We start from the raw sequence: 23,306 nt of genomic DNA, 5'->3' as shown, positions 1-23,306 counted from the left end.
ACTCTTCCAATCTTGCATCCAACATTATATTGTCTAACCTGGCATGGGTTGACCTTGAACAGCCCTCTCTGAGCCTCAGCTTTTGCATCTGTAGAAAGGAATGAGGAAGAAGAGCGTGGGTTCGGGAGGGGCTGGAAGTGCTGTGCAGCTCTATCTGTGCTTTCTCTTCTACCCACCCTCTCCCTAGGGTCTATCTGTCTTTACTGTTCTAGGAAAGGGCCTCACCTCATGTGGATGGCATCTGGGGGAGTTGAGGGTTGAGGATCCCTGGGGAGTCAAGGATATTCACAGCCTAAGCCTTCTGGGGGGGGGTCTCTGACTTCAGCTTGTCACCGAGTCTCATGGAAGAGGGTGGCCAGGGCCCCCCTAGGGAGAGGTTTGGGAGTGGGAGGGGTAGGAGAGAATGCATAGCAAATAAGTTTGGAAATCAAATGAGATCCGAGCTCCCCACCCACTCCCTCAAATCTCTCTACTCGCTCTCTTTTAAAATTCTTGTTTTCTAAAGAGAAAGAAAATGCTAAATTGCACCCCCTTTCCCAAGGAATGGGAGCCTTAGTGAGTCACTCCGGAGGTAAATGCCACCTCCAAGGTCCCACGTGTGCCTGCGGAGGCCTGCACAGCTGTGTGGCCACAGCCCCCAACTGGGGTACGCATGTGGGTAGGGTGACAGGGTCACCCTGCTTGTCTTGGCTCTAGGTAAGAGCTGGGTCCCTGCAGGGGGACTTAGTCAGCTGACCCGCTTCCTCCAGCATACCCCAGATGGGGCCAGGCTTTGAGCCAGTGGAACAATCAGCTTTCAGTTTGAGGCTGACAAGACACGTGTTTGGTGGCATGGTGGGGCTGTCTGTGGCTGGAGTGGGTCACAGTATGGGTGCACTTGAGCGCCTGGGGATGAGAGGTTGGCCCATGCATCTGGGTGTAGGAGGCTGATGGGGGGGGGTCTCCCTGTGTCAGGCCGTCGCTAGGTGTGTTGGGGCAGGCGTGGCCAGTGAGGAGGTGTGCCACCTCCCCATGACCCACTATTCTGGAGGCAGGAGAAGTGGCCCGTCTGTTGGCTAGGGATGCCAAACAAGGGTTGAAAGCAGAAATAGAAACACACTGGGCTCCGTCTGGGAGGGGCGCCGAGTTCTGGTGGATGGAGAGGCCTCTTCTGAGCCGGCTGTTGCTGACGCTGTGTTTGTTCGGCTCTGGGTATTTGCAGAGCACGTCACTGCCCTCCTGCCCTCCTCAGGGACAGACTTAGGTCTACAGACTTTTGTGACCATGAGCTCAAGGTGGGCTGGCAGCTGGAAGGCTCTGAGTGTGTCCTAGGAGCCTGTCTTCATGCATACCTTGGTCAACACGTTTGACCTTTTCTGGATTGTTCCTGATTGGTCCCAAGTGCCATCCTTCTGGATCAGAACTCCCTTCAGCTCTGCTGTGGCTTCCCTTTATGAGCCTGGTCTGAGCTCAGCAATTCTGGAGTCACCCCTGGCAGCATAGCTATTTTGAGCCTCCTATTAGGGCCTGGTGTGGGGAATGTGTTTATCCTTTGCTGTGTTTTGTTTCCTTCTTGCGTAGTATAATCTGGGGCAGTGAAGACAGAATTATCCAGCCTGCCTCCGGGGCTTCGCTGGCTCACTGGCAATTGCTGGCACTGTGATTTGGCACCAAATGGAGGGGCCTGAGGGCAGAGATCACCTTGAAGCCCATCCTTACAGTCTGGGAGCTGCAGGTGGAATGGGGTGCCCATATGGGGTCACACTGGCCGTTGTTGGGGTGTGGCAGGGAGCTGTTCTTTCTTGCGGTTTGCTTCCTGCTGATGGCAGCCTTTGGTGCCCTTACCAAAACGCTGGCCATCTCACTGAGGTGGTGGTTCCTGCAAGAGCGTACAGCATCCCCCGAGGAGTCTCTTTATCCACTGGCTGGATACACAAATGTCAAATCCTTATTCCCTGGTGTCTACAGAGGGGTTCTGGGATAGTTAAGGAGCATGCTATCCTCTGTCCCAACACCCCAGGCTGCCCCATGTTCTCCCACATGTGGTACAGTGGCAGGTGCTATGGAGAGTTTCCTATGTGGTAGAGGAGACAACTTCTGCCTTATGAAACAAGAGCCTGGAGGGACATAGGGGGGGACATCTGGGCCTTGGGGAAACTGTTCCAGAGAATTCAGAACTGTTGGGAGTCGAATTGGCAGAGCAAATGAAAGTACAATAGATAGCCAAAGCTATTAATCACTCATTATCTCCTAAATAAGGTAATTAAGGGGTATTTAAATGGCATATTTATAAGTTACCAGCAGGTCTTCAAAAGCACATCTTTCCCAAAGCAACTGGTTTGGCCAACTGGGCCAAGCATGGAGACCAAGGTTCTAATCCCGGCACTGTACCCACCCTCCCCCTCCCCCTGAACTCCTCCTTGCAGGGACATCCATGCACTTGGGAAGGCAACAGGTCATAGAAACTCCTGCAGTATATAAAATGCAGTATAGTGTCTACAATGTGCTGCAAAAACATTCTTTTCTTTTCTTGTTTTTTTGAGACAGGGTTTCTCTGTGTGGCCCTGGCTAGCCTGGAACTTGCTTTGTAGACCAAGCTGGCCTTGAACAAATAGAGATCTGCCTGCCTGTGCCTCCTAAGTGCTGGGATTAAAGGCATGTGCCACCATGCCTGGCCTGCAAAAACATTCTTTAGGCATAAACAACCTTATGATATTGTGGTGTGATGTTGTAACCTACAAAGTTAATTCTTGAGATCTATGCAATGGAGTTACAAAATAAAAATCTCCTAATATGTTAAAAATTTTACAGTTTTGTGTTAGACCACAATCATAGTGCTCCCTAGTCACATGTGGGCTTTAGGCTCCAGGTTGGATATGCCTGCAAATTATTAGATGTGGCCCTGGATCTAGACTGGGTGCCATGTACGGCCATGGCTGGGTTCCTCCTGTGTGTGCCTGGTCTTGTCACTTGTCATGTGGTCAGACTCAGGTTCTAGTTTCTAGTCCTGTGTTAATGGCTGAATCTAAGGTTTAGGATATGGTTGAGGTCAAGGTTTAGGCCATTGTTGGTTTAAACTCCAGTTGTTGTTGGGATGATTCTGCATCTTGAAGGCTCATCCCCAGCCCTTGGGTGTGCTCCCCATGGACTAGATCTACTTGGTTGTCCTGAAAGCTGATCTCTCCTTAAGGATCTTTCAGGATGCTGGCTCCTGAAGCTGGGTACCATAGCACACAGCCCCTTTGGGGTTCCTGATAGTCCCCTGAAAGAGATCAGCACACAGCTCATCAGTGGCACATCTAGCATTTTAGGAGATAGTTAGGACTGTTTCTATAGCAACCAACCCCCGACCAGCGCTGGTTTCCTTCAATAATGCCTTTTTCTGGAAGCAGTTTCTCCTGGCCTCTCATCCCTCCCTGGGTGGCCGCACAGCCCCTTGAAGGCCAAGCATGAGTTGGTTGTCCCTGGACTGTCTGGTCCCCATTCTCATCCTGACCTACAAAGGGGGCCTGAGGGCACAGCTCGGAATATGCTCTCCAGAGAGCAACCTTCCTGAGGTCCTTCCTGTGCTGTTCATGCTGAGCTTCAAGAGAACTTTTATCACACAGCCCTGTGCAGGGAGAAACTATGGGCCTGGAAAGGGTTCCTGCCAGGTGTCTCCTGTGGGGAAGCCCATGGTCCAGAGGGACAGGATGGCAGGGATGCAGACAGTGACTGTCTGTGGTGGGACACTGGTGAGGAATCAGGCCCCAGTCCAGCCTGGGAGCAGGGAAGTGCCTCCCCTTCTCCTAGCAGGAATGGGGTGGAGAATGGAGGCCCCACTAAAGGCCTGGAGGAAGAGGGAGAAGCATGGAAAGTTCCCAATGGCTAGTGTGGCTAGGGCCAGATGGTGGGAGGAGAGGAGAGGGGCAGCTCCCATTCCAGGGGCCCCAGGAGAGCAGCCTGCTCTTAGAAATTTCCACTTAAGAAATAAGCAAAGAAAAGCCCCTGGATATTCGTGGCTTCTTATTCCATTCCTTTACTGATTTTTTCCACTTTATTTAGCGTGTGTGTGTGTGTGTGTGTGTGTGTGTGTGTGTGTGTGTGTGTGTGACACACGTGTGGAGATCAGAGGTCGATTTGCAGGAACTGATTCTCTCATTCTGCTATGTAGGTTCTGGGGATCAAACAAGGGTCATCAGGCTTTCACAGTAAGTGCCTTTACCCACGGAGTCATCTTGGCAGCCCCTTAACACGCCCTGTTATGGCAGCAATGGAGACTGGGTTCTATGCTGAGCCTTTCTCAAATATTCACTCATTTAACCTCTTCATTACTTGTGATGTAAGTATGACCATTATCCCTGTTTTACAGAGGAGAAACTGAGGCACAACATAATTGGTAAATATCAGAGCTGGGAACAAGGCCAGTGGAAGTGGGCAGGCTCCCTGAAGGGAGGAGGAAGGTATCAGAGAAAGAGGAGGAGGAGGAGAAGAAGGATGAGGATGAGGACGATGATGAGGAGATGGCTGCAGAAGCAGTGGGAAAGAGGGGGTCAGTCACCTGTTGTCTGTAGATCCTCCCTCAGGCTCCATATAAAGTACCATACTCCACAGGCTGCCTCCTGACTTTGAGGCCCCACTGTCATATGAGGATCAATGATGTGTTTCTAAGTGTGTGTGTGTGTGTGTGTGTGTGTGTGTGTGTGTGTGTGTGTTCCCAGACCAGAACACATTTCAGCCACACTAATGGCCAGGACTTCAACTGCAGCACCGGCTTATAGAGCCCACTTGTCTGTGTGAGCATGATGGTGGGTAGGGATGTCTGCTAAGGGTTGTAACCTCACCTCCCTGTCACCTTCTCTGCTGACACACCGGTGTTGCAGTGTATCAGTGCCACCAGGACAGTTTCAGATGCCGTGGGGCGACAGTCACTGCCAGGCAGGCAGGTATGAGTATAGACAGGCCCTGGGCTGTGCAACCCAAGCCATGCTCAGAGGCACTTGCTTCATCTTGGGATCTAGGAGTCTTGTATGTTATTTGGATATCCCAGAGTCATGGCTCCCAGCAAAGGTCCATGGTCCTTTCCTGATTCTGACATACTGAGTCACTAACTGGGAGGTGGGGAGTTCTATGTCCTCTTTGCCTGGAAATGGCTGCCACTGTGGTCATGCCTTTCCTGGGCCCTATTCTGCCTCTGTCTGCCCTGCTCACTTTTTCCTTTGAGACTCAGCTTGAGTCTCCTTCCCAAGAAAGGGCACTAGGTCTCTTCTTGGGGTGTGGTCCACCCCTGTGTGACCCTGCCTGGACCGAAAGCACTTGCATGGAATCTGGCCCAAGGATCAAGCTCCTTGCCCTCTGCTCTATGCAAGGCAGAGCAGGGCTGTGCCTTGAGCCAGCACTCCAAAGGGCCAGGATGGTTCCAGTTCCTCTCCGTGCCCCTCCTCCCTCCAGGCACCATCTGGCCTAAGGTTTGGCCCAGGAAGCATTGGCCTCTACTCCCGTCTCCTTCCTGTGGGGTGGCTTCTCCTCTAGCCAGGGTTCCCAAGCACAGGGCAGTGTCTCCTTAAAGAGGGCACTCTGCCTTCAGGCGAGGCTGACCTGAGGTCCTTTAGGACAGAGTAGAAGACTCCTGTCTGGCTGTGCCTGCCTTTCTGTCTATTATAGATGTGGGGCCTGAGATGGAGCCAGTGATCTGAGCTGGTGGTCTGGCTTTACTCATGTAGGAGAAACTCAGGTCTGTCACAAGTTCTTAGACACCACACTGGGCCTGAGGTAGGGGGGCTGGTGGGTCTGGAGGCAGATTGAGGATGGCTCTAACAGCCCCCTCCTGCAGGCCCAGCTTGGGACTGTGGAGTAGCAGTAGTTTCTCTGTAGGCAGGGCTTAGGTCGTCTCTTCTCCTTGATGCTGATTTCAGGTTTTAGGTAATTGTCCTCAGGTAGAGACATGCTGAGCCTTGGAAGACATAAGCCTGAAGGAGTCCCCTGGCAGTAGCTAAAAGTTCCTTGGGTATTTGTTCTCTGCCTTGAGTCTCGGTCTATGGATGACAAAGTCTTCCTCCAGGCAGTGGGCTGGAAACTCTGGTGGCTGATCTTAAATCAAAATCTTGTAACAATGAAGGAAGGCTCATGATGCCCATTTGAGAGATGAGAAAAACTGAGGCCCCGAGAAGGTTAATTTGCTTTGAATTATAGAGAAGTGAGTGAAGGCAAGGTCGTGTCACTCAAAAGCCCACGCTCCAAGCTCTGTGCAGAACTTTTACCCATGCCTGGCAACTGATTGCCTGTAATGTAGGAACAATCCTGGGAAGACAGAGTGGAGGGCTGAGAGCTCACACCCCTCAAGGAACACACACACACACACACACACACACACACACACACACACACACTTGCTTTGTGTGTCTGGTCTTTCTCATCATTCAGTTCCCAGCTTGCCTGATATCTTTTCCAAGCAGTCTCCCCCTCAGACAGCCTCCTGGGCTCTTTTCCTCCTTTGAAATATGATCTTTGCCATTGGCTAAAATCAGCGTACAGGAGGGTCCACCAACGTATAGGAGGGCCTGTCCGCAGACTGTCCCCTCCCATCCAGGAGCCAGTTGCTTCTTTTGAATATATACTTTTTTACATTTATTTATTTATTTATTTGTGTGTGTGTGTGTGTGTGTGTGTGTGTGTGTGTGTGTGTGTGTGTATACATGCACATGTATGTGTGTAGGCATACATTTGCCACAACTTTCAGGGAGCTGATTATCTTCTACTGTGTGGAGTCCAGGATCAAATGCAGGTCTGCAGGCTTGGATGGCAATCACCCTTACCTGCTGAGCCATCTTGATGACCTTGACAGCTACTTCTTAACATGACCATTCTTATAGGTTTATTTTTATTTTTTATTTTATCTAATTTTTTTTTTTTTTTGGTTTTTTTTTTTTTTTTTGGTTTTTCGAGACAGGGTTTCTCTGTGTAGCTTTGTGCCTTTCCTGGGACTCACTTGGTAGCCCAGGCTGGCCTCGAACTCACAGAGATCCGCCTGGCTCTGCCTCCCGAGTGCTGGGATTAAAGGCGTGCGCCACCACTGCCCGGCTCTAATTTTTTTTTTTTAAAGATAGAATCTCACTATGTAGCTCTGGCTGGCTTGGAACTCACTATGTATACCCAGCTGGCCCAGAACTGACAGAGATCTGTCTGCCTCTGCCTACTGAGTACTGGGATTAAAGTTTTGCCATCACACCTGGCTCCATGTTCTTTTTTATATTAGGTATATATCTTCATTAGGATTTCTATTGTGATGAAACACCACGACCCAAAAGCAAGTTGGGGAGGGAAGGGTTAATTCAGCTTACACTTTCATGTTCAGCACCAAAGGAAGTCAAGATAGGAACAGGGCAGGAACCTGGAACAGGAGCCGATGCAGAGGCCATGGAAGGTTGCTGCTTACTGGCTTGTTTCCCCTGGCTTCTTCAGCCTGCTTTCTTATAGAACCCAGGACTATGAGCCCAGGGATGGCACCACCCACCATGGGCTAGACCTTCCCCCATTAGTCACTAACTGAGAAAATGCCTCAGAGCTGGATCTCATGGAGTCATTTCCTCAACTGAGGCTCCTTCCTCTCTGATGACTCCAGCTTGTGTCAAATTGACACACGAAACCAGCCAGCAAAGTATATATAGCTGGAGTCCCCGGTTACCTTTACAGAAGTGGTTTTGGGTAGACTCTACCCAATGGGAGAGAAGGCCTGGTGTCTTCTTTAAACAGACCTACAGTACACATTAAAAAGAATGCAGGCATGTAGTTTGAAAGCAAGGAGAGTGCCGGGCAGTGGTAGCACACACCTTTAATCACAGCACTTGGGAGGCAGAAGCAGGCAGATCTGTGAGTTCGAGGCCAGCCTTCTGTACAGATCTAGTTCCAGGACAGCCAAGGCTACACAGAGAAACCCTGTCTCGAAAAACAAAAGCAAAACAAAACAAAAAACAGAAAAAAGAAAGGAAGGAAGAAAGAAAACAAGGAGGGTATTCGTGATGTCAAAATGCACACTTGAAAATCAACTCAAAGATACAATTTGAACACAGTGGATGGTGAAGTTATCATCAGAGAAGGGAGCTGCTGTGAGCTGCAGAAGAAGGGAGCTGCCAGGTTGGCTCACATGCAAAACTAGCATGTGTCAGCAGGTGCTTCCCATGATCCAGGCTGGGTAACAGACCCATGCATGTGCCTGTCTTTTCCAGGCAGTGATGACGCTGTTAGAAACACTTGCGGAAGGAAGAGGTGGAAAGCGACAGGTCTAAGTTTGTAGCACCTTCTCCCATGGGGTGATTTTTGTTCTTTAGGTGATCCAGGGGGCCTCTTGGCAGCCTCTTAGGACGTGAGCATGGCAGAAATCCCACCCTGTCCCTTTTATTCACTATAGTGTCCCCAGCACTCCTGGCAGTGCCTGTGGGTGAATGGCAGCTTCCTTTGATGACCACCAGCCTCTTCATTGCTCCATTCCAGCTGGGAGAACTTGCTCCCCCTGACAGGGTCTCCCTGATTCTGCCCCAGTGCCCTCTGGGGACCCTCGGAATGTTGCAGTGACCTCAGATGATGTGGCCGGTACTGGGGGCTGCTGTGAGGATGATGAGCCCTCTTCTCTTTTTCTCAGGCTGTGGCACACGCCAGAAGCAGGAGGTTGGCTGGAATGCCCATGCCTTTGCACTTGCGCATATGGTATGTGTGTGAGCATCTCCATGTGCAGAGGCCTGTCACTCATCTCTGGCTATTCAAACTCAGGAACCAGAGAGACCCTAGCAACTCTCCAGATGGCTCCATGAGGACAGTGCTCACTGTTCACTGTCCCAAGTGCAGCAGTTGAATAGACAAGGATGACAACATTTTTCTTACCCCTCAAGCAAGCTCTTACTTCTTAGGAATGAAATAGACTCAGATAGTAAGGGATGTTTGTATATCCATATACAGTATGTATTCATATAGGCTATATGATAATTTTAATAACTGACATCTGTGTCTTGAGAAAACTGTATTAATGAAGTTAATGTAAGTTTGGGACAAATTTTAAATGATTTGTTGTTGTTGTTTGAGACAGGATTTCTCTGTGTAGCCCTGGCTGTCCTGGAACTAGCTCTGTAGACCAGGCTGGCCTCGAACTCAGAGATCTCCCTGCCTCTGCTTCCCAAGTGGTGGGATTAAAGGTGTGTGCTACCACTGCCTGGCCACTATTTTTAAATTCTTATTTTTTTTCATATTTATTTTTATTTTCGTGTGTGTGTGTGTGTGTGTGTGTGTGTGTGTGTGTGTGTGTGTGTGTGTCTGGGTGTGAGTCAGTGCTCAGGAGTGCAGGGCCTTTGTAGGACAAAGGAGTCAGATCCCCCTGAGCTGGAGTACAGGCAGTCCAGAGCCTCCTGATGCAGGAATGGAAGTTGGGTCCTTTGCAAGAGCTGCGTGTGTTTTTAACTTCTGATGCATCTCTCTAGCCCCACTGGTTGTGTTTTGGAGTCACAAAAAATCTCTACATATATTTGAAAATGAGAAGACAATTGTATTTACCATATCACAAAAATATTTAGGTATAAATCAAATTCCAGCTGTTTGTTATTAGTGTGTAGAAATGCAGTGAATTCTTGCATATTAATCTCGGTTCCTGCGGTCATGCTATACTCAAGCACCAGTTCCAGTAGTTTTTCTTTCTGTGGAGTTTTTGCTTTCTGTGTAGATGATCATGTGATCTCAGAATAGACTCGGGTTTGTTTCTTGTTTTGCAATCTATATTTTCCATTTTTTTTTCTTGTCTTATTGTACTAGCCCAAAACTTCCACATACATTTGGAAAATAGTTTCATATCCATGGCAGAAAGTCACAATCAGACCTCCTTTCAGTAAACCTGGGGCTTAAGGGTGGGAAACCGAGTGTCCCTGTCCTGCTGAAGTTTCGAGGGGTTCCATAGAAAGTGTGGGGGCAGAAATGACTTTGCATCTAGAGAGGATTCCATGTCGGTGCTTCCTGTGACCTCTGCCCTTTTGTGTTTCAGAATGTTCTCTCTCTTGGCTGCAAACCATAGAGCATAACCTGGGTATGTGTCTGGGAGTTTGTGCTGGGCAGGGCAGGGCAGGAGGGCTGGCCTCTCCAAAAACTGTTCATGCACAGGGTGGGGAGCAGTGCCAGCATCCTGCAGGTTGGTGGGATGGGGTGAACTGAGGCTGTAGCAGGTTCCCACAGAGTGCATTGTAAGGTGCTCCTTGCTTGAGCACTGGGGAGGAGTCCACCTCTCATGGTTCTCGGTACCAACTGTGTTTCAGATGGACTCCTCTAGATTCAGAGGTACATTTTCTTCCCCATGGGGGATCCTTAATCATGTTTCTTATCATACAGATGGGGAAGCTGAGGCAGGAGTATTGTTGGTATTAGCCCCCAGCCCTCTGTGGCGACAGGATGTAAGAGTCTGATGGTCAAAGCCTCTGCCCCAGGGAAGATGTACCCCACTGCATGTTCATTTTACTGTTTTTTTTTTTAACGGAACATGCACAGACTATAGGATGCAGCCTTATTTTGCATATCAGTGAGGAGAAGGAATGAATGATGCTATTTAGCTCATGATGCACCATCCCCCTAAGTCACCACCCAGTTCCAAAGATGTTAATGTGGGGAAGGTGCCACTTAGAACTGGTAAAAGGAGACAAAAATCTTGCTAATCATATAAGATTACACACGCAGTGTTAAAGCTGAGTTTCCTCTGTCTCTTATCAAATTCCACTCCATAGAGATAAATGTTTATAAATGGCATCTTGGCATGTGTCCTCCCAAACATTTTAACACCTCCGGAAGTGTATTTATGTAATAATTACTGTTCCAAACACTTGATCTTTGCAAGACATGATGCTAAGCTTTTCAATGCATTTTGTTTAATCTTTGCAATAAGCTCATAAGGCTGGCATGGACTAGTCCCACAGTCTAGATGAAGAAACCGAGGCACAGAGAGGAGAGGCAACTCACTTGACATTACACAGCTTCTAAGAGGCAAGGCCTGAGCTTGATCCCAGGCCCGAGCCCTTAACCGACATGCCACACATATCCCTCAGTATGCAGGTGTATGTGATTTTTAAAAAGGAGGTCAAAAGAATGTTCTGGAACTTTCTTGTGTATTTCTCCTAACCATACTCCATGGGCATCTTTCCATGTCAGCTCCTAAAGCACTACTCCATTCTTTCAGCAGTTGCTGGGAATCTCATATGGCTGTGTATGGATGTGTATAGCTCATCTCCTGGACATGAACACTGGGGTTTCTCTTGCCATATTGGTATCACTTGAAATGCTATGATGAACAAGTTATGCCTCGGTCTTTGGGAACTTCCGCAGGAAAATTAACCAGGTTGATTTTCTTCTACCACTTCCGTGGTTTTCATTCTCAAGCCAGATTGCAATCTACCTGCAATCTCTTGCATCTCACAGGCCTTGGAGTGTGTATGCAGAGGGCTTCATGTGCATGCTGGTCCCATGGGAGCCCCAAAGTGCTGAACAGAGAGAACTAGAGAGCGGGGGATGGGGGGAATAGGTGCCAGCTGTGTTCTTGCCCTATTTCCCTTTGGCCCCAGGGCAGGAAGTACGATGGGGCAGAGTTTGGTGTAAGGGACCACTCTCAGTGTCCATGTTTCCTCTCCTCTGCTCTGGGGGGCCCTTAGCCCTGCATGCTGCTCTCCGAGGAAACTGATAGTAGCTGCTGCCATTTCTGAGCCTCTTGAAACTCGAGCACTGAGTATAGACTTTCTTATCCATTCAGTTGGAGATTGATTGTCTGCAGTGGGGAAACTGAGGCTGGGATGGACAGGGAATGGCTTTTCAGATTGCTGATGGCAGAGACAGGACACATCCTCAGTCATGTCCCTCCTCACTCAGATGTGGGTAGTGCTGAGTCCTGTCATGGCCTGCATGTGCTGTGTGTGGCTGACATCTTTGGTGGTCAACAGGATGCCTGGTCTTCCCATGTGACCTTGGCCAATGAAATGTGAACAGAGCATGCCATTTCTGGGCAGAAGAGTTGAAAACTGGGCATGATGTTCTGCATTTCCTTGCTTCACCAGACCTTGACATCTCATTTGGAGATGGTGACATCATAAGGTGGTGGCCCCTTGGAGCGAGAATGATGAGAAGCGTCTTATCTGACCCGTGGAAGTGGAAGTGAATCAGTGCTGCTATAAAGAGCTGAGATAATTTATTACCATGGCTCAACGTCTGCTGACCAATACACTGTCTCCTTGGCTAGGTCTCTCATCTTCCCCTCAACTCTTTCCCTGTGGAGCTTCCTCAGAGTTTTTGGACTTAAACGAAAACACTGTGGTGAGAAGGATTAGTGTGGTCTGAGGCTACAGAGGGGGAAAACTCAGACATGGAGGATGTAGCTGACCTTTATCTGAGGGGCCTGGGACTGACCCCACCATATTGGGTCATTCTCTTAATCTTGACTAACACATATGCTCTCTTTGGTAGGTGGCCCTTCCCCGGGTGGCAGTGCCTCCTGGCACCTTCGGAATGTCCTCAGTGATTCGGTGGAGAGTTCAGATGATGAATTCTTTGATGCTAGAGGTGAGTGAGCTCCCTCTCCACACCACCAGTTGGGTGACCTTTGGAGAAGTCCTAAAAAGTGGGTGCCTGCTGAGGACTGGTACCTCCTCCACCCACACTTGCAGTTTCCCACTCCATACTTAGACAATGGGTGGGATTTGGAATATTTTTTAAAGCTCCTAATGTGTGCGAGGTGGTTGGGAGACCATGGAGTACGGAGGTTTTGATTGCTGCCCTCATCACTATATAGTCTAGCTCGAGAGGCAAACGTCACGAGACACTACAAAGGCCACTGATGGGAGTGATGTCATCAAGAAAAATGTACCTTCTGACATGAGGGAGAATGCAGCCAGGGCACCGGCCTTGATGTGGGCAGGGTACCCTTTCTGCAGAGGTGGGAAGGAGGAGCTTGACAGGTGAGGAGAAGAAAGAGCCTTCCAGACAGATGTGACAGCAGGTATGGTGGCTCCGAATTAGAAAAGACTGAGGAATATTTTGGCTCTGAAGGGAGGCCCATGTGGTGGTGGTGGTTGGAGGTGGTGTGCTAAGGGGAAAGGAGGGATGGATGAGACTGGTCCGGGATGCCTACAGTATCTATATGGCTTCTAAGACAGGCCTCACAGATAGCAAGAGAGCCACCAGTGATGCTCAGGGGAGCTGTGACAGATAGTGGGCATCCAAACAACACCCAGAGGGACCCTAAGAGTGGCATTTCAGGTGGAGGGAACACAGGAGCCAAGGTGTGATTGTACCAGGCAGATGTAGGGGTGGGAGGCAAGTCAGGAGAGAAGAGAGGTTGGTCATGCTGAGCCAGGCTGGGTGCGAGTGGTGAAAAACCCTGCTAGCCTGATCCTGAATGAAGAGGGTCCTGGTGCCTTCTAGCCTTGTTGGTCTCACCCTGGGACATCACCAAGGCTAAGGTGTTGACTTATTTGGAATGGGGCTAGTTTGAAATGCCTGTTAAACATGATCTTCAAGACAGACAGATGGTGCTAGACAGCATCTAGACCCAGAACAGATCAGTGGGGACTGGCCTGAACATGAACCTGACTTTGGCTTCAGGTATGCCTTTCCCCTTTTTGGGGACTCAGTTTCCCCTATCAGTTCTGTATATCCCCAGTTGGAGAATATTTCCCAAATATTGGGGTTCAGGGGATTTTGGGGGGAAACTGGCTGGATGCCAGTGGCTATCCCTACTCAAGACTTCCCCATCCTTGGCTCTGGGCAGGGAAACCTCTCCCCAATGCTGTCCCTAAACCAGCCCATTGGGGGCTCATTTCCCATCTTCCCTTGGTGTCTGATTGGAGTGGCTGCCAGGGCTGCGTTTCTCCATAGCAACTAGCCCACAGTGTGACAACACAGCTTCAATATTTTGATACGCAGAAGAGTTTCATTTCAATATTGCTGCAGTTCGTCAGGGCTGTGTGTCCCTAGCTGCTGTGATGGCATGCTGCAGAGGCAAGCATCTGTGGGTGGCACCGGGTCATGTGTGTCTTGGGCCTGCTGACCCATCTCCCCTGTGAACAGCTGGAGATCTTTCCTGCCCCCATCCCTGGGACCACTGTCTCTCAGCTGCCCTCAGCTGTGTCTGCTCTCCCCTCCGCAATCTCCGTGAACTTGGCCTTCTCATGCGCTCCCCTGTCTCTGTGGCACGTCTTTGTTCCTTCCTTCTTTGTCTTGTCAGCTCCTTCTTTTCTCTCCCTCCAGGCGGGGCCTAAAACCCAGATCAGATAAGAGCTGGGATGCCCCTCAAGGTCTTCAATGTGTATGTTTGTGTGCAACATGTCTGCACATGTGATATGTTTATGTGTGCATGTGTTTGTGCATAGACATTGGAAGTCAACCTCGAGGGTCGTTTTTCAGGTGCTGTCTACCTTGGTTTTGGAGACAGGGTCTTTCATTGGCTTGAGGAACACCAATTAGACTAGCTAGGCTAGTCAAAGAGTCCCAGAGACCCACTTGTCTCCATCTCCCCAGCTCTGGCATTACAGATTACCCAGCCTTTTACATGGGTGTTGGGGATCAAACCAAGTCGCTCACACAGCAAGCATGTTACTAGCTAAGCCGTCTTCACAGTCTGATCCCATTTTACAAGGTGAGAAACTGAGGCAGGAGATTTATTTAGGGCTTCAGACTGTAGCAGAGCGGGGGGGCGTAAAATTCTACCTCATGTACCCCTTCTTTCTCAAGTATTTATTGAGTATATGTTCAACCAGTGTTGATCCCCCACCCTCAGTGTAGAGATTGAAGACAGACCACATTCCAGTCCTCATGGAGCTTTGCCTTAGACAACAGGTGGAACGGGAGAAGACAATGTACAAGCTAATAAAATTCATCAGGAATTGCTATGAAAACAACACAAAGCCATAGGCACTTCATCGCAGAGGATGTTCGAGTGGCAAACACACACGTGAAAAGTCGCTCAATACTGTCACTCATCAAGGAAAGGCAAATCAAAACTGGAGAGAGGACTGGAAGGGTAGCTCAGCTGGTAATGTGTTTGTCTTGCAAGTACAGGGACCTGAGTTCAACCCCCAGCAATCCACTTACCTGGAGACACCAGGCATTGTTGTAGTCCTGGAACTGTGGAGGCCAACAAATGAGTCCTTGGGGCTCGCTGTCCTCTGGGCCAGTGAGGGGCTCAGTCTCAAGGAAGCGGATTGTGTTCCTGAGGATGATACTAAAGTTGTCCTCTGCTCTCCACATATAAGTGTACATGCATGCATGTGTACACGCACACATTAAAAAACAAAAACAAAACCCCCAAACCTGTAAAGATGGGTTGGTGAGATGGTTCAGGAGGTAAAGTTGCTTGTTGCCAAGCTTGATGGCCTGAGTTTGATCCTAGGAACCAAGATGGTGGAAGCAGAGAACCATCTCCTGAGAGATGCCCTTTGACCTCCACATGTGTTCTGTGGAATGAGTCCCTCTCCAGATGCACACAAAATAAACAAATATAAATATAGTGGATTGCTTAAATGGCAATGATACCACTATGTACCTACCTATTAGAATGGTTTATTAAAATAACCAGCTGAAATGTGGAAGAACTGGTCATTTCAAACTATTCTGGGAGGGAATGAACAATTTTAGAAAACTGATGGCAGCTACAAAGTGGGATGGGAGATGTAGCTCAATGTGAAGTCTCCCAGCATGCCCAAGGGCCCGGGCTTCATCCTGTCCTACAGCCCTTCTACGTCTAGGTGTTTACTTAAATTAAGGGGGAATGTTATGCCAGCTTAATTTCTTCTAGTCCCAATCTGAAAACATCCCTAGTGAAAACCAGTGAGCGAATGGATAAACAGTCTGAGCTAGAAGAAAGGAATGAGCTGAAGCATGCAACCGTGCGGACAACATCAGCATAAGTCACCCTGACAGAAAACAAGTCCGACTGGAGCCGAGCACACTGTGTGACTGCCCTGGCAAAGAAAAAAAAAACTCTAGAAAATGCCAAGGCACCCCCAGGGACAGGAGCAGATGAACGGCTCCTGAGAGTGGGAAGGAGGAGGGGAAATAACAGGAGAAAATGGAGTGTGATGAGTTCGCAATTACTGCCTTGCAGTATCTACAGTTGTCAAAACAGCACATTATCTGTTTCATTTAATTAATTAATTCATTAATTCATTTCTCCCAAAATTTTGTTAGGAGGTTTAAATTTACAACATAAAAAAGAATGAAAGTTGAAAGGCATCGAGATCTAAATGAAAACTGTTTTGGGATTGCTCTTCTTGTGGTCCATGATGTCCAGGCACATTCCTTCACTGACTTGAGAAGTACCTACAAGTTTGGGCCTCCTCTCTGGCATCTAAGTACCCACCCCTCCTTCAATGAATATGCATGAACAAGTTGGGCTTGACCTTTACAGGGCCAGTGGCTGGGAAATGAGGGATCTGGAGACTGATTATATTTAGGCACCCTGGCGCTGGGAAGTCTAACCAAAAACAAGGCAAAGAGACACCCTCACCCTCACAGGATGCCAAACTTCTGTCCTTTATTTTTCTCTGTTCTCTTCTTGATACTCAGGGTTAGGCTAATACCTCTGTCTCTGCTTCATTTAAGGCTGGAGCCTGTAGACCTGGATGCTGGGCAGCATAGTCCATTCATGGTTGTAGCCCCCTGCCTCCCATAGTAACTAGGAGAAGGTGGTGCTGGGGTTAATAAACCCATTTTACAGAAGACTCTAAGGCAAGGTCAGGTCTCATAGCTGACGGGGAGCTTAGGCCAAGTCTTCCCTCCTTGGTTGGGTTTCTGCTGTGAGCACATGGACTCTCAGAGACTCCAAGTTGGAACAAGAGGGAGAAGGAAACCTGGGGTGAGGGCCCAGGTCTTCATCATGGTAGTGCCACTGAATGGCTGCTCTCTGAGCTCAGGCATGTCTCAAAACCCTGGGCTGGAGTCCTCCTCTAGAAGACAATAGGAATGTAGCCATTTAGCCCATGGATGAAGAGGAGGGAGGCCATGGGGAGTAAAGTGGTGGTTGCTAGACAGAGGAACTATTATAGATGCAAACCATAGGGGTCTCTAAGGCCCTGCCCTCATCCCATATTAGGGGAAGGGAGGGAGGGAGTGACATGATGCTGCCTTGAAGTTTCTGGAGGTGGGTAGAGTGGAACCCATCATCAAGGTGAGGGAGAATACTCAAGTATAGCATAGAAAAGTTCAGAAGATGAGGTCTGTGTTAGTGCAAGGTGAAGGTGAGGACCAAGAAACAAGCACTCAGGTCCTTAGAAAGACTTTTGGTGGGCCTGATGTGGATGGTATTGGACAACCAAGTAGAGGAGGTGACAGTCCTCTGCTTCATGAGCTGGAGGCTCAGGACAGTCCCTGAGCCCTGGGAAGGAAGAAAGGCTTCCTGATAGCTCTGGAGCCTGGGCTTACAGGGCACTCCCAGGCTTTGTCAGGGGCAGAGCCAGGGACAGAGTGGTGCTGGGGTTAAGGTTAGAGTTGTACCGATGGTGAGTGAGACTCAGCATGGAGCTTAGCACAGGGAGGAATCGGAGCTCCATGATGTAGTTGCTACAGCGGTGTCTGCACCAGAGGCTACCTGGGTATGGGAATTAGCGTGCAAAGGAACAAATACACAATTCCCATGGCGGTCATGCCCGTGTTTTCTCTGAGGTTCCGTGGGGGTTGTGGGGAGGCAGCTCAATGGGGAAGAAATGTGGAGGGAGGCTAGAGATGGGCCTTGTAGCCCCTCTGTTAGGAAACACTCCAAAAGGAGCCATTTTGCATGCTGTGCATTCTCTCCCCACGTGTGTGTGTGTGTGTGTGTGTGTGTGTGTGTGTGTGTGTGTGTATGTGTGTGTGTGTTCTCAGGGCCTTGTAGGGGACAAAGCTCATTGTTTCCAGAGTGAATATTTGAAGGCTGAGTGTGGAGAGTAGGGACAGGCCAGAATTCCAGAGGGAGGAAAAGGCAAGAGACAAAGCATTGTGGAAGGGTGGGCAAGTGAGGGAGGACAGGGCAGAGGCACGACCCAGGGGGGAGTCAGGAAAGGAAGCAAGAGGGAGAGAGGATGGACAGACACACACACACACACACACACACACACACACACAGACAACACACACACACACAGAGAGAGAGAGAGAGAGAGAGAGAGAGAGAGAGAGAGAGAGAGAGAGAGAGAGAGAGAGAGAGAGAGAGAGAGAACATAGAGCTGAGGCGGGTGGTGGTGGTGGTGGTGCTGGAGGTACATAAGACAGCCAGTGATTTGGAAGAGGAGGGGGCAAAGGGCAGGAAAGCCTCGAATATGGAGTGAAGACCCTAAGGAGGAGGAGACAAGATCCTGCAGAAGAAAGGGAACTCCAAGGACATGAGAGAGATTAAGGAGGCTTTTCCAGTCAGAGAAAAGGAGAGACCCAGAGGGAGGGGAAGGGACAGATACTGGGGTGTGGTAGAACAGGGGGGAGCACAGGGAGTCTGAGAGAGACAGAGGCAAGCTCACAGACCACAGGAGGTACAACCTCATGGGAAGAGAACCCCAGAGAGTCCATCTTCAGGGGCTGAAGACTGCAAACCAGGCAGGAGGGATCATGCTGAGTTTGTGAGAGAAAGAGACATCTGACAGAAAACCAGATGAGAGACCAAAGACAAAGGCAGTTGAGCCACACAGGGAACGAGGGAGAGAGAGACAGAGAGGAACAGTCAGTTGTACAGAAGTCAGCATGCTGGGAGCTCTGGAGCCCTGGCTGACTCCAAGGGCACTGACAGCCTCACACACTGCCCTGGGACCCCCAGCATCGTAGGAAACACTAACTAGTGTGTACTGAGCACCTACCTGGCACTGGACCTGGCACTCTGCTCTCTGGTCTTCCCATATCGGAGTTCTTTATGGTGGTGTCTGTCCTTCACATCACTGGCTTTCTGTGGGACAGAGGTCACATCCTACACACACAGTGTATGCTTAGGAGTCTGTTTGCTGTGGGATGGTTGTTGAAGTGGGCAAAGGAATACCTGCTTACTTGGGTAGCGAACTGAGCCAAGAGACGGAATTAAGGCATGTGCCACTCTGCCTGGCTTTAACCTCTTTGTGGTTGGCCTTCTCAAGGACAATGCCACCTTACATTTTTGCACAGGGTTTTAGCTTGTGTAGTTCTTTCAAGTTTATTATAGTATTTATCCCTGAGTTGGAGAGCTACAGGTTTTATTGCCATTTGAGGGACAAGAAAACAGACACACCAGTGTGTGTGTGTGTGTGTGTGTGTGTGTGTGTGTGTGTGTGTGTGTGTGTGCAGAAACAAAGCTCACATACAATCGGCACCAGAAGCTGTATCAGGGCTCTGCCCAGAATTATATGCCACTTACAGGTATGAACTTGTCCACAGAAGGAGCACACCTGGCTGAGGAAGCTGTCCAGGTGTGTGGGGCCAACCAATGCAGGAATGTTCAGGACAGGGTACTGGGAGGGTAGAATGTCAGGGCAGGGCTTTCTTTACCCTTTTTTTTTGTGTGAGTCAGGTTCTCACTATGTAGCCTAGGTTGGCCTCAAACTTAATGATCCTCCTGCCACAGCCCCCCAAGTGCTGGAATACAGATATATGCCACAATGGCAGACTTAGGGACATCTGTGTTTACCCCAATGCCCAGTATATCTGGTTTTGAATCCAGGTGCTAGGCAGAACTCTTGAGGAAGGATTATTCAAATTCTGTTTGCTTCAGTTTCCTTGTCTACAAAATAAAGATAGTAATCATTGTTTCTTGTTGTTGTTGTTGTGTGTGTGTGTGGATGTTGTGTTGTGTTTGTGAGGTGCAGATACTTGTTATTGTGGGTTTATTCATGTGTATGTGCATGTGGAGACCAGAGATTGATGTTAGGTATTTTATTTGATGACTCCCCATCTTTACTTTTTGAGACAGGGTCTGTCACTATACCTGAAACTCGATTTGGCAAGGCTGTCTCGTCCAGCAGATTCAGGACCCACTGTCTCTGTCCTGTAACTTCCAGCACTGGGGTTACAGGCGTGTGATGCTCTTCTTCTTCCTCTTTCCTCTTCCTCCTCCTCTTCTTCTTTCTTCATCTTCCTCCTCTTCCTCTTCTTCTTCCTTCCTCTTCTTCCTCTTCCTCTCCTCTTCTTCTTCCTCCTCTTCTTCCTCTTCCTCTCTTCTCTCTCTCCTCTTCCTCCTCCTCCTTCTTCCTGTAGGTTAGGGTAATCTGAACTCAACTCTGCATGCTTGTGTAGCAGGACTTTACTGACAGAGCCATTCCTAGCCCCATTATTAGTCCCATTTTTATGAGAATTGAATTAATTGTCTTTTTGTTTTTGCTTTATGTGGTTTGAGAGAGGGTCTTATGGAGTCCAGGTTGGTCTTGAATTCACTATATAACTAAAACTGCCTTGAACTTCTGAATGCTAGGATTGCAGACATGCACCACCACATTCTAGCTTACGTATTAATATTTGTAAATCATGTATACCAGCATCACTAGTAAAAGTTTCATAAGGACTGTTAAGTCAATCAAATAAATAACACAATAAGGCAGGAGGCGTTTTTTCAGAGATGAGATCTGGATTACTGAGTGCTAGCGTGAGTCAGAACTCTGGACAGCTCCCAAAACTTTCAGTCCACCATATTGGTTGCTGGAGAAACCCTCTGCCAGAAACGCAGATATCAGCATTTAGTCTTCATTATCCTGAACCCGGGGATTCTCCTCAACACCTTGCTGTCTGTGATGTGAAAGAAGCCACAGAGCTCTTCACCAGGAGGGCTCATCTTGGGGTGGGTGGTGGCAGTGAGAAGTGTGTGTGTGTTCCCACAGGTGTGCTCTTATAGAAGCATTCCTTCTCATGAGGGAATGTGTCACATGTGTAGTGTTGGAGATGGGGGACCCAGAAGCTTGTGTATGGTGTGAACAGGGCATATGGCCCCACTGCTTCTTCCCAGAATAATCATTAAGGACAGAGACAGGACTAGGGGGAGTTGATCAGGGAATGGAGACACTAAAAGGTTCCTGCAGTTGAGATGGAAGCTAAGGTCTCCATACAGCTCACGCAGCTTAGAACCAGGAGACTTCCCATACCCTTACCTCAGAGCTGCTCCAGCACACCTCCACCTCCAACTGGCCTAAGCCCCGCTGATGAATGACTTGTCAGGAGAAGAAATGAGCATAATGGCTCTTATCTCTGGGCCCCCCTCTGTGCGCCAAGGCTCTGATACCCTTCACTTCATCTGATCCTCCCAGAACTCTGTGAGTTGGACATTGCCTGTCTCATTTACTCATGGGAAAATGGAGGTTCATAGAAGTCCTGTCACATTCCCGAAGAAAAACTATGGACAAATAATGAGTTTTTTGGTCCTTTCTTTCCAAGAAATGCCAGTCTCGGTGCTAGGAGTGGATGACTGCCTCGTTGTTGCTTTCTTTGGCTATAGCACATAGGACCCTGGTGAGTCACAGCGTCAGGCATGGTCGCAGTGACAAATTCCTCAATAGTTTAGTTCTGCTAGAGAAGATACTTTCAGTAGCTGAAGTCTTGCATGGAGGATGACTCTCTAGCACTGCAAAAAAATGTTCGAGTCTATTTCAACTTATGGGTGAAATGAGTACTCCCTCAGACACCAGTTCTGATTAGGGCCTCCTATACTCAACCCTGTCTGCTAACATCCATCTCTCCCCTTCCCTCAGAGGAGGTGGCTGAAGGGAAGAATGCCATCCTTATTGGAATGAGCCAGTGGAGCTCCAATGACCTGGTGGAGCAGATTGAGACCATGGGGAAGCTGGATGAACATCAAGGTGAGCCTCTGCCTCTCCCAAGGCCTGGCTGTGCATGTGTGTGTGTTACAGGGTGGGGGTGGCGGCTGCCCATTGTGCCTGGGAACTATAGGACTCTCTGAGGGGCCATCTGTGGGGCTGCCTGGGACAAAACAACTCCAGGGCACTTCAACAGGATACTTCCTTTTTTTCATAGAGTGGCACTAGGGGGCCATGGGTGATTAAGGGCAATCTAGATCAAACTGTTAGAGTTCTAGGTCTATGAGGTTGAGATCTTTTAGATAAGATAGGCTACCAAGAACTAACCTGCTCACAAGATCTTCATGAATCCCTTCCCAAGGCGGTCACAGCCCAATCACTTCCTACCAGACTCCATCTTTAAGAGGCTCTACTGTCTCCGTGCTATTACACATTCGACTATGCTCCCAGCATATGAGCCTTTGGGGACAGACACACTCCATCCCTTACATTCATATCATTTTTCCAATCCTTTCTTGGCCTTGACACTAGACAGTTTTAGTCTGGGCAAGCCAGAGTTGCTAAGTAGCCATAGCCATCCTATCAGGAGCTGTCCAGAGAAGGTGGTGTTGGCCCAGCCCAAGAAAATGGACATCTTGCCCCGGTACTCACTCCTTTTCTTATCCCACATCTCTTCTACTTTGAGTCAGAGCTTGTTCCATGTAGAAGTACCTATCCTGAGAGATGAGCAGGCTCAAGCTATTGTTTTCATTTCATGAATGAAGAAGCTACGTGAAGCTGAGTCCTGGCCTTATTTAAGGTCCTTCTAGGCTGGGACATCATCTCTAAATTGGCTTTAGGGGCCAGATGAAGACTGGATCCTTCCTTGATGTGACAGTAGTCTAGGGACTTTGTCCTACTGGTGTGGGACACAGTGCCCCAGGCATGTATTTGCAGATGGGTCCTCAGTCTGCTCTTTGCTTCACCTCAGGAGCCCAGAAGGAATCCAGAATGGGTCACCTATTCTGGATCCCCCTCTCCAGCCATGATTGGTAGCCACAAAAGAGACAAACCCAGGTTTGTGCTCATCACTCAGTTGGCCTTCCCTCCCCACTTCCACCCCCACCTGTCTGCTAAGGCTTGTGTGACTCAGACCCAGTGTGAGCTCAGCAGGGGTGAGGGAGAGGCAGTGTGAACTGTGAGGGTGGGAGGGTGGTGGAGGGAGAAGTGGATGGGAGAAGGAAGCAGAAGGGAGGTTCATGGGTCAGGCAGAGCCTCTGAAATGTAAGGTCTGCACAGGACTCTCAGGCCTGCTACATCCCAGTACCTTTCCCAGTCCGGTTTCTTCATCTGCAGTGTGGGGGAATGAGTAATAAGGGTGTGAGAATTATGAGATAATACTTGCAAAAATGCACGCAGGTCATGATGATGGAGTGAGCAATCTTGCACTTCATCAGTATCTTGCTGCCTGCTCCAAGCTTTCTACCCTTCTACTCACGTGTCATCCCAGGGACCCCTAACATGGTAGAGCCTGGCTGATCACCTTACCTCCAGCCAAGAACTCTTAGGAGCTCCAGACTCCTGCTTGTTGGTAGTATCCTGTCTGCATGACTAAAAGACCGCTCATGCTCT

At 49.0% G+C, this 23,306-nt stretch overlaps 1 protein-coding gene across 1 annotated transcript in view; it reads left to right on the top strand.

Moving 5' to 3' along the window:
* The window catches only part of Pitpnm3 (PITPNM family member 3), a 92,103-nt gene that overhangs the window by 5,130 nt on the left and 63,667 nt on the right, over positions 1 to 23,306 (top strand). Inside the window, 2 exon segments of the mRNA XM_037201331.1 lie at positions 12,433 to 12,528; positions 21,630 to 21,737. Coding sequence (XP_037057226.1) covers positions 12,433 to 12,528; positions 21,630 to 21,737 — 204 coding nt within the window.

Source organism: Peromyscus leucopus, chromosome 8b (genome assembly GCF_004664715.2).
Source record: "Peromyscus leucopus breed LL Stock chromosome 8b, UCI_PerLeu_2.1, whole genome shotgun sequence".
NCBI lineage: Eukaryota > Metazoa > Chordata > Mammalia > Rodentia > Cricetidae > Peromyscus > Peromyscus leucopus.
This window is presented reverse-complemented; position numbering and strand designations above follow the sequence as displayed.